Below are 12088 nucleotides of genomic sequence, written 5' to 3' on the forward strand. Positions count from 1 at the left end.
ACCTTGATGAAATCACCCCAACACTCCAGGGGAGCAGATAGCAAGGCAGAACAAGAAAACTCCAAGAGCACACAGAGGAAAGCACCCCTCCCAGTCACCTGCCCAGCACTGGCTCCAGTGCCTGGGATCTCGGTGGAATGCACAGGGCTCAGAATATGTGGCTCTTGAACCCCACCCAGGGGCAATAGGCATAACTGGAACCAAATAATACCATGATGTGCAAAAACAGAGCCACGCCCTCTAGCAGTATCAAAAATTATATTAAATCTCCAGACCAGAGAGAAAATGACAAGTACTCAGAAATCAGTCCTGAGGACACAGAAATATGTAATCTAAATGACAGAGAATTCAGCATAGCCATCATCAAAAAACTCAACAAGTTAAAAGAGAATGTAGAGAAACAATTCAACAAGTTCAGGAGCTACTTCACAAAAGAGACTGAAACTATAAAGAAGAATCAATCAGAAATATTGGAGATGAAAGACACAATGGAAGAGGTAAAACAAAATATGGATTCCCTGAATGCTCAAGGAGACATCATAGAGGAGCAAATCAGCATAATAAAGGACAGACATGTTGAAATTCTCCAGATAGAGGAGGAGAGAGAACTAAGACAAAAAAGAAATGAAGAAAATCTCCAAGAAATATCCAACTCAATTAGGAAATGCAACATAAGAATTATAGGTATTCAAGAGGGAGAAGCAAAGGAGAATGGAGCAGAAAGCTTGTTCAAAGAAATAATAGCAGAGAACATCCCAAACCTAGGGAAGAAGATGGAAATCCATGTGGCCCAACACATGACCTCATTTCTATCACTTTGACTCCTTCACTCTGCCCAACCGAGCAGCAACAGTACATCCCAGAACATTCCATGAGGAAATATCAACTGCAGAGGAGTCAAAAGACACACTCTCTGGGCCTCAGGTTCCTTCTCCATAACACGAGGAGGGTGGTCATGGGCCAGGTGATCCCATCCCAATCTGATGGTCACTTTCCTCGTATCAGGTCTTCAGAGCTCTGTCCCTGTACCATGGTAGCTGAGCATTCTAACAGAAGATTGCACACATATGAGTCTAATTCTCCCAAGAACTGTTCACATAACACTTTGGTTATTCTTCAGTAGCACCTGCCAACAGGAAAACTAAAGCCAGGAGCGAGCTCAGAACAGCCACTGTCATCACAAACTCCATCCATTCTACAGGTAATAAGTTACAAGGTAAGCAGCCCGAACAAAACCTTGATTGGGAGTGTGATCAGGCACATTTCCGGACTGACATCATGATGCCCAGTGTTGAAGCTGGCAAGCCTTTCTACAAAGGGCAGAGCACTCTTTGTATAAACATAAGTGTGTGTTTACATGACATAAAGACTTCCGAACTCAGAGCCAGCAGCAAGGAACACTCTAGGGAAACCTGTTCCACTTGTCCATACACGGTTCACTGTACCCCTCAGGGCAATAGAAAAATCTCACCTTAGTCGTTCTTCCTCCTTTTTTCGAAGGTTGAAGTCTCGCTGAACCACCTGGAGAACATGCTCTGTTTCATCATCAGTCAGACCAGACAGGTCCAGCTTCCTCCCCATGATTTAATACCAAACACAGACGACAAAACAAGACCTGAGAAATCAAAAGAGAGACCACACATTGAGGGCAAAATAAAAGCTCTGGATGGACAAAATCAACCAATTTTGTTGTTAAAATAGAATTAAGTGCAATGTTTATATAAGGTAGTATCTTTTTTTTTTTTCTGAGGAAGATTTGCCCTGAGGTAACATCCGTGGCCAATCCATAAGGTGGAGGAAGATGGGCATGGATGTTGGCTCAGCAACGGTCTTCCTCAAGCAAAAAAAGAGGAAGATTGTCAACAAATGTTATCTCAGGGCCAATCTTCCTCACCAAAAAAAAAAAAAAAATTCCTATATATACTATATCCTTTGAAGTTTTCATTACATGACTATGAAATATAAACCATAAATCACTAAACTCTCTTTTGCAAAAGAAAAAAATAGTAAAATAATCTTATTTAGCCATTTTCTTAGCAGTAGAAAAGACGATATTTCAAAGAAACACCTCTTAGCATTGTATACCTAAAAATTATGGGAAACTACATTTTTAAAAATCATTTTTAATGAATGGCCGCACTCAAGGATGAAATCAAATAAATAATTCCAGGAAACTGCCCAGAACTAAAGGCCATCATAACATGAATGCACACATCCTCAACAAAATATTAGTGGAACCAATCCAGTGAGATGTCAAAAGGATTACATACAATGACCAAGTGGGTTTTATCTAAGCAATGCAAGGTTGGTTCAACATTCAAAAGTCAATCAGTGTAATTCATCACATTAAGAGAATAAAAGGGAAAAATCATATGATCATTTCAATAGATGCAGAAAAATCATTTGACAAAATTCAATACCCATTCATAACAGAAACCCTCTGCAAACTAAGACTACAAGGAAACTTCCTTAATCATATAAAGGGCATTTAAAAAAATGAAAATTAAAAAAACCTACAACTATCATAGTCAATGATGAAAGACTGAATGCTTTCCCCTAACGATCAGGGAAAAGGCAGGAATGTTCACTTTCACTACCTCTACTCAATACTGAATGTCTTTTTCCAAAGCTGCATTGATCAGGACAGAGTGGCATTGGCACACAAGCAGATGTATTAGTTTGCTACCGCTGCTGTAACAGAGAACCAGAGACTAGCTAGCTTAAACAACAGAAATTAATCTTCTCACAGTTCTGATGGCAAAAAGTCTGAGATCAAGATGTCAGCAGAGTTGGTTTCTTCTGAAGCCTCTCTCTCCCTGGCTTATAGACAGCTGTCTTTTCCCTGTATCTTCACACGGTCTTCCCTCTGAACACATCTATGTCTAAATTTCTTCTTCTTCCAAGAAAGCCAGTCATACTGGATTAGAGTCCACTCTAATAACCTCATTTTCACTTAATTGCCTCTTGAAATATCCAGTCTCTAAATACCATCACAATCTGAGGTCCTGGCATTAGGACTTCAACAACTTCAACAATAACTGGGATTATGAATTTTGGGGTGACACAACTCAGCTCATAACACTTCACCATTTGGCCCCCAAAAATTCATGTCACACTCACAACCTCTTTAGCAATTCATTGTCCAGTCGCACCCCTGATGTTTTCTATGGACATGACTTCTCATTTTTTGCAGTATAGCTAGACTGAGAATTTTCCAAATCTTCAAGTTCTGGTTCTTTTTGCCTAACAATTTGTTCAATTTATCTCTCTGCTCTCACAGTTCACTATAAGCAGCAAGGAGAAACCAGGCCATGCCTTCAACACTTGGCTTAGAAATCTCCTCCGCTAAATACCCAAGTTCATCACTTAGAAGTTCCACTTTCCACAAAGCACTAGAACACAATTCAGCCAAATTCACTGTCACTTCATAATAAGGATCCTCCAGTTTCCAATAATAAGTTCCTTGTTTCCATCTGAAACCTCACCAGAAGTACCTTAACACTCATATTTCTCTACCAACAGTTTCTGAGGTGACTTAGGCTTTTTCTAACATGCCTAAGTCTTCTAGCGTCAAAACTCTTTCAGCTGCTACTCATTAACCAGTTCCAAAGTAACCTCCACATTTTTATATAGAAGAAGAAACAGAAATGGCAAATAACACACATGAAAATATGCCTGATTTCATTAGCAGGTAGAGAATTGCAAATTATAACCACATTTCACACCCACCCAAATGGTCTTTGTCAAGTGTTAACAGGAGGTGGGACAATGGCAAATTTCATATAGTGACTATAAATTGGTGCAATCTCTTTGTAACACAATTAGGTATCATTTTCAAAGTTGAAGATGCACCTCCGGAATGAACCAGCATTTCTGCCACATCTAGTTATGTTCCTCTGATAGAATCTTGCAAATATGCAACAAGAGATAGGAATTGGGTTCAATCATATTAAATTTCTAAGTTTGTACCTATAAAAATGCCTACTTCACACAGTTCAACCTAACAGCAAAACATTAATAGCAATCACTCAAAAAAAGTAAAAAATAAAATAAAACAAAATAAATAAAACATGAAAACTACCCCAAACACCCATAAACAGGAGGAAAGATCAATAGCATATATTTGTTTCATACAATGGAATACACTAATGCAGTGAAAAAGGACATGCTGTAAGTATATTCATCATCGTGAATGAATCTTAAAAACATAATGTTGAGACAGAGAAGCATGCCACATGTACACACATGCACAGCATGCATACAGTCTGACTCCTTTTATATAAAGTTCAAAAACATAGAAAGCCAAAGAATATATATTTTTTAGGAATAAATGTGGTAAACTATAAACAGCAAAATGGGAGCTCTGAGGGGGAAAGAGGACTTGACTGGGGATAACCAGACAGGGGCCTCAAAGCCATCAGTAAGGTGCCGTCTCACTGGAGACACAGTGCTGCTGCTGCTGCTGATTATTCAAAAGTTCAAGTTAAATACACTTTATTCTGTAAGGTGTCTTTCATATGCATATAAAGTAAAATAAACCTAACGCTAAACAAAAGTAATCTAATTTCATTATAATTAAAGCAAATATTTCATATCATGAATCATAACGAATACATGATAACTAAGGCAAATATTTGAAACATTGTTCAAGGAATGTGCTGAGAATTATAATAAAAAATAATGATAATGAGTTTGACAAATCTACCATTATTGATTGAATACCTACTATGTTCCAGATGCTTTAGTTTTTCATATATATATACATTTATACTACATATACATATATGTTACATTTAATATTCTTAACTCCCACAAAATCTTATAGACAGTCACTACCATTGCCACCACCTACAGATGGGAAAGTGAGAAAATGCAGATTCACAGTTACACGTTCCGCCTAGGATAAGTGCCTAGGATAAGGACAGCTAGGGTCTGACTGTCTCTCTGTCTGGCTCAGAGCACACACCTTTACTCCCTGTGAGATGCAGAGGGCAACTCGAGACCTCAGGTTTCCAAACTTGAGGTCCAGAGCTCGCTGCCCTCTCTTTCTAGCATGTGACAGCTAAGAACAGGAGATCCTATTACTTGGTTGCTATTCACATGAAGAGTGTTAGTCTCGAAATAATGGCAATAAATGTAGAGAACAGAACAGTTTCAGTCCTTAAAAGTCTTTTGTTAAATGATTTAAAACCTCATGACTGTATGATGCAAACTAATCTCAAGATTTAACCAACAAATCACAACAGGAATTCCAACTATTTAAAAAAAATTTTTTTTTCATGCCAGTAATGCTATTTGTCAAAAGTAAATCTTTGGTCCACTTTGCCCAAGTGATGTTGTCGAGGGGGAGGGGGACAGGGATGGGGGAGGGGAGAGAACCTGGTGCACCTGCTGGTTCGCAGAAGTATCAGGAGTAAGACTCCACCCTTACGCTGCAAAGGTAAGAAAGAAGCTTCATAAGCTGCCATTTTCTAGTCTCCTGGTGAGCAGGAAGAAACTGATTCGCTGGCACAGGGGAAATGCAGACTGACTTCTTCCTCTAAAATACCCCACTAAAGGTGATAATGGCACTTCAGAGTTTCCCAGAAGGTGACACATCTGTCCCCCTCACTTCACTTCACTGCTGTTTGGTTTCTGAGAATTCTCAACGAGATTCTAAGAGGCCCAGGTAGTAAAAGAAGTGGCAGCTTCGATCATATCAAATCTAGAAAGAATGGTTGGGACTCAAGAGGGATAAATGTTTCTGCACACAAATAAACAAAATAGCTCTAAATGGACAAGACAGAGAATGATGAGAACACCTTTTAATGCTAAAAGCTTCCTCCCTTTTCTACGAGAAACACACTTAGATTCCCCATGCAACAAGAGAAATAGCACCTTAGAGCTCGAGAAGCCTCAATGCCTGTGAGTCAGAGGTCACGTAGGTATGACCCTTTCGTTTAAAGATGAGAGAGGGCAAGCCCAGAAGAAGGAGGCGATCTCCTAGACAAAAAGCCCATTCGGATGCTCCTGACTTGCAGACCGAGGCTCCCGCCCCCGCATGTCTCTGGTTTATAGCTAACTAAGATGGCAGCAGAGAGAATACATTTTAAAATTTAGTAATGAGAAAATTAATACACCTTCAAGGTTTAATTATATTACCATTTCCCTAACACGTTTTTCTTGGGTTACTGTTCCCACAAGCAGTCTGAGAAAGGGAAGCTCTGTGATGAAGTAAATTTGAGAAATGCTTCCAACGGTATTGCCCTCTTGGGGATGAACAACGCATATAAGTTTATCAGAGCTTCTCAGAAGTCTGCCCGTAAAGGGCCAGTTTGATTTTGTCTAGCCCTGCCTGTCTCAAATGTATTTGTCTCCAGATACCTTTCTTTGATAACAGCTGCCTCTTCACATACAAAGAAACGACTCTCTGGGAAATATTGCCGTTAAGTCCATCCCATGAGGACAAACCCCAGTAGCTACTCTAATATAATTACTGAATTTATTTAACTGTGTTTTTGAATGTAATTATCATAAGAAGCTAGAGTTAGATGAGCTTTAGAGGAAGCTGATGACTTAAAAGGAAATCAAATGAATGCAACATTAAAGTGAAAAGATCAAAACAAAGGTAGAATTATACTATTCCTGGCTAGAATAACTAACATCAGGAAGGATATAGATACTTCTACAGGAAACTGGTTAGCACAAACCTTGCAAATGAAAAAAAATATACATTCCAAGAATACTATATACATATACAATGGGAGCTTCTTCATGAAGGTCAATGTCTACATAAGCGACATTCTAGAAAGGTACCGAGAACAGAAGGGTCCAAGGACAATTGCTTGAATGAGACCTTTATAAATCCACAGGAAGTTTGTGTGTGTCTGTGTGTCTGTGTGGGACAATGCACTTCATACAGAGAGAGAAGTAAAGAGGTTAACTTGGATTATCCAAGTCCTAAAAGCAATAAAGAGTAAATACTGCTGGGGTTCCCTCTTGACCATGGCTAGCTCTTGACTAGAAATGAAAAGAAATTTCTAATTCCTACAAAGGAATCTAAATGTTAGGACTCTCCCATTTAAGCCACTTGCTAAGAGAGGATAAAAGAGAAAAGAACTTGGCCCGGGAAGGGGAAAAACACACAAATGATCAGAGATGTATTTTCACTATGACTATTCTTTGGAGCGAGTGGTACTTGGGCTGGAGGGCTCACTGATTTCGATTCCTTCACCTTCGAGGGTGTTATCCCTGCCATGAACAGCCCCTTTTTCCTCCGAGACTTCTCCTTTACCCACACACAGGAATGGCCCAGAGCAGACATGCCTACATCACCAGGGCACAGCTGTTTGGACCAGGGGTATCACCTGACCCATGCTAGATATCAGAGTCTCTCTCCTGGGAATGACACTAACATTTGGCCAGGGTGTGTTGATCTTGGTGGCCCACAATACTTCTGCCTGAGAATGCCACCAAATGCCCTTTTGTCTCTGCAATAAATTTTCCTCTTTTTTTTTTGTTTCTTTTATCACTTCATTTTCTTTAAATCACTAACAAATGGTCCTTAGACATCTCACATACCTGACATGATTGGTCAACTGTCCCAATACCATTTATTGACCAATCTATCTGACTTAGATGGTCCATGAACAGATAGACAGATAGATGGATAGATAGACACACAGACACACATGGGTCTTTCTCAGGAATTTCTGTCCTGACCTGTCCCGAGCTGGTGATGTACCAGCTGATCTCAGGCCAGTAACACATTTTAAAACCTGGTATTGCAAATCACCTCTCATTATTTTTCCTTTTCAAAACTGTCTGCCTATCATTATCCATTTATGTCCCTAGATAAAATGATTAACATCATTTTACTCCGAAGTTAGGAGTAAAAATTCAAATAAATATCTTATTGATTGAGGAATGTACCAATTATGGGGAAGAACTTCCATCTTTACAATATTAAGTCTCCTCATAAAGGAATTGAGAATAGGTAAAAGTTTATGCAAACTTGATGGATAACCTAAGAATAGCACCCAACCTTTTACTGCATAAAATAAGAAAGTTCACAGCAAAAAATAAGATGAATAAATTAAAAGGCAAGTGAAAATCTGCAGAAAAACAAGACAGATGATTATTTTAATATATTAAGCATCCTTTTAAAATACTAAGGAAAATATAAAGTTCTCTAAAAGATAAAATTACAAAACTCATGAAAAAATGCAATTTAGCAACTATCAATGTCCAAAACATAGTTTAATAAAATGTTCCATATCACTAGTAACCAAGCACTGCTAATTACAATAGGTTGTAATTTTCATTTAATAAGATTTGGAGAACATGGGCACTCATATACACTAGTAAGAGGAATATAAGTGTAAATGTTTTAGATAGCAATCTGGCAGTAATTATCAAATATGCTTAAACATTGACCCAGCCATTTAAATTTAAGAATTTTCTTCAAGAAATTGGAAAAATGTGCAAGTACATCTGTAAAAGGATGTTCATCTTCATGTTGTTTATTATAGAAAAAAATTGGAGGAGTGACGTCAGCAGCATGGTGGAGAGAGTTCACCACCATGAACCCAAGGTCAAGCGAAAAAGGAAACATTTGCTGAGATAACTTAGATGTTAGGATTAGCAGACAAATAGAAGACAACAGGAATAAGACCAACATGTAATTTATAATAGCTATAAATGAGACAAAACCACTTTAAAAAACTCTCAAACTAGGTTAAAGAAAGATAACGACCAACTTTATATTCAACATATGAGGTATATTTAAAACAAAAGGACTCAAAGGGTAAAAATTAGAGAATTCACAAAAATATATGAATAGTACAAAAAAATCAGAAGCTGCAGTATTTGTATTGAAGTCAATTTGTACAATGAATTTAAATTGCTTCATAATCTCTGCACTTTAAGAAGAAAGAGAATTTTGTATACCTACATCCATTGATATCTCCTTGATATATTGTTCAGTAAAAAATGCTTTAGAAAACACATTTGGTATGAAGATACGTAGTAAATATATCTTCAAAAATGTTCATTGAGCACCGTCTGAAAGTACCAGGAACACACTGTTCAAAAATTAGACTAAATTGTATAGAGAGACAGCTGGAATTAAGACAGTAATATTCTTCACATTCCTCTATATAAATATTTATTAACTTTATAATCCAAATATATATATATATATATATATATATACACTATTATATATTTTATATTCATATTGGAGAAGAAAGTAAATGAAAAATAACATGATTTCTGAAAAATAAAGCTGGGCCATGAGACAGAAAATTCATCAGTAGTCCATATTTTATAAATGGACCTCCAGGGCCAAGAACACAAACAGATACAAAAATATTTAATAATAGTTTTGGGGGCATCGTAACATGTGACAGATACAGACAACTTTATAGCACATACAGCAGCTTGTACTGGGTTCAGTTTTTGCTACATTGTGTGTAATATTATATAATACATATAAAATGCTTGGAAATTTGTAAGCCTTTTTTATTATCATAATCTCTACTTTATGCTCATAACACTAGAAATTGTTTTTAGGAAGTTAAAAAATGATTCTAGATAACTCAGACATTTTCATCATCATCACAGCCTCTGCAAACACTATCTCTATTGCCGAATGTGTGGGTCTAAGTGATGTTAACAATGACGATGATTGTTAATGAATAACAACAGGGGCTAATATTTTTTATGGAATGTGTTATTTGTGGCTGGCTCTGCTCTAAAGTCTCTCAAGAATCATATTATAGTTATTATAGTTTCTATTCTTTCATTGAGGGAAACTGAGGCACAGAGAGTTAAATAAATGGCCGACTGGTGAGTGGCGGTGCTGAGCTACAAGCTGAGGAGACCTGACTCCTGAATCCATGTTCCTAACCTGTTCACCATCCTCCTCCTCTGCTCAAACGGTCACTATAAGAAACAATCACACTGACCAAATCTTTCCCTTCATGCGTATGAACACAATTTTTAAAGGACAGTCCTAAAGTTTACGCTGCTTTCAAATGTGAACTTGAATCACAAACTCACATTTATTTAAATTTTAAGTGACAGACATTCCAACTGCAAACAGTTTTACACACTTGAAGCCCACAGCTAAACCAAAAGATTTAACTTAATTGGCATATATTCAAGCATATGGCCTAGAATCTTCCTACTCGGGGTTCTCAGAGTACAATCTGCCTGCCCCAGAGGCATCAGCTTCTTAGGTTAGGTTAACCCTCACTGGCTTCCAGCACAGGATGTAGCTGCAGAGAACTGAAAGGTCCCAGGGACATGTGTCATTAAATTCCAGTAAATCTCCAGCAGGTCTGACAGCCCACCTACACAAGAAAGAAGCTTGCAGAGAATAAAACCCTCAGCTGAAATACAAACATTATCACTTCTCTGGCAGGAATCAAGATCAGAAAACCTGAAGACAGGACACTGTTCATTTCACACGAAAAGACTTATCAGTCAGTATATCACCGACTATGGTACAAGCTTCTGCTGAGACCCAAAGAAACTCCTGTTATCACACTCCCCTGGTGCTCAAGGAGCGGATGAAGCATCTGCTGAAATTAAGCTCATAAATAAAGGCTGTTTGAGTTTGGAGTGTTCAATGGAAAAATACAAGTTAACTTGGGGTAAGACAGATAAAAAATAGTGATTTTTTTAACCACCTAGAATTTGCATTCAAGTATATATTTTGGTTTCCTTTGGCTTCCTTCATTTATAGGATTTAGGAGAAAGACATGAATACTGATTGCAAATACCCTTTTAAATAAGTATTTCCTAAAATGGATAGAAAGTTAAAAACTAAAACAAAAGAAAACAATCTTTACTAACCTTCAGGCAGTCTTGCAGCCAGGAGGAAACATCTATTAAGAAATTTAGGCTTTGCTCTGGCTAAATGAAAACATTATTCTATCTGCATCATTTGAGAATTCTGTGCCATGTCAGCTCTTAATTTGGAAAGTAATAATGATGCTTCCTGCAGCCTGATCCAGCCCTTCCTGGCATCCATATGCCAGCACATTATTCAGTCTGCACCAGGTTTCCCCTCCCTCCTTCTTCAGGACAAAGTAAAGATATCCGGAAGTATTACACTTTGCTAAAGAGGTTTTCCAGGAACAGGAAAAGACACAACTTCCTGGCTTGAGATCCCAAGTCCTTCCCATCCAAGTGAACCCTGGCCAGCTCTCGGCCCATGACCCTGTCCGTACCCTAGGCATGACTATACTCTAGCCCCTCCTCATCATTTCACCTACGCAGCTCCCCCACTTCAGAATCCATCTCTACTCTAGAAAAGCTTCTCTGACCAGGCTAGGTGCCTCCATTTTTTACCACCCATCCCTCTGCCTCTGCATCTCAGGCTGCTAGCCTGCAACTGTCAGTTTATGACAGAGCTCTTTGAAGGCAGAGCCATACATCGTCAGTCTTTATTTCCTCAATGCTTAGTCAGGAAGATATTGAATAAATGTTTCCTAAGGGTGGTAAGAAGTTTGGGGGAAGGTATATCGGCACCTTAGGTTTATCAGAGAGTACACTAGGTGCAACAGATATTGTCATTTAACACCAATAAAACTACGAAAGGTGGAATTATCACTCCCATGTTACAGATGATAAAACTGATGCTCAGCTCGATTAAACACTTGTCTGATGTAATGCCAGTGGAAGTCAAAGAGGTGGAATCAGATACAGATTGACTTTGGGCTCTAGGCTCTCTACCTCTCTACTTTGAAGGAATGAATCCTAAAACATCTCCCTTGATAGACAAAAATCAGAATCTCACTCGATCCTGAAGCCATCTCTCAGATAACATGACTTTTCACAGCCCCATTTACTACTTTATAAATTTTTATCAGTTGAATTTCCAAACATTGGAAAAGATTCAGAGGCTGGGGAGAGGTGTCTCACAGCCTGTGAATTTACAGCATCAAAGTGTTTATTCCCTTCACATCAAAGTGGCTTCTGCCTAATAGGCTTTAGTCAACTCATGCAGTTCCTATAAAGTTGTGCTTTGAGAGTAGACAGATGTTGTTTATCCCTGCTCAATTTTCACCCCCCAGGCCCGGCAATTTGGTAACACCACCTA

At 38.3% G+C, this 12088-nt stretch overlaps 1 protein-coding gene across 7 annotated transcripts in view; it reads right to left on the minus strand.

The window, feature by feature from the left end:
- Positions 1-12088, minus strand: part of MYRIP (myosin VIIA and Rab interacting protein) — a 347529-nt gene that overhangs the window by 299095 nt on the left and 36346 nt on the right. For all 7 annotated transcript variants that reach the window (XM_070237962.1, XM_070237958.1, XM_070237959.1 and 4 more), the window contains one exon: positions 1472-1615. In XM_070237962.1, coding sequence (XP_070094063.1) covers positions 1472-1581 — 110 coding nt within the window. In that variant the 5' untranslated portion in view covers positions 1582-1615. The remainder of the gene's footprint in view (positions 1-1471; positions 1616-12088) is intronic.

This window comes from Equus caballus, chromosome 16, assembly GCF_041296265.1.
Source record: "Equus caballus isolate H_3958 breed thoroughbred chromosome 16, TB-T2T, whole genome shotgun sequence".
Classification (NCBI taxonomy): Eukaryota; Metazoa; Chordata; class Mammalia; order Perissodactyla; family Equidae; genus Equus; species Equus caballus.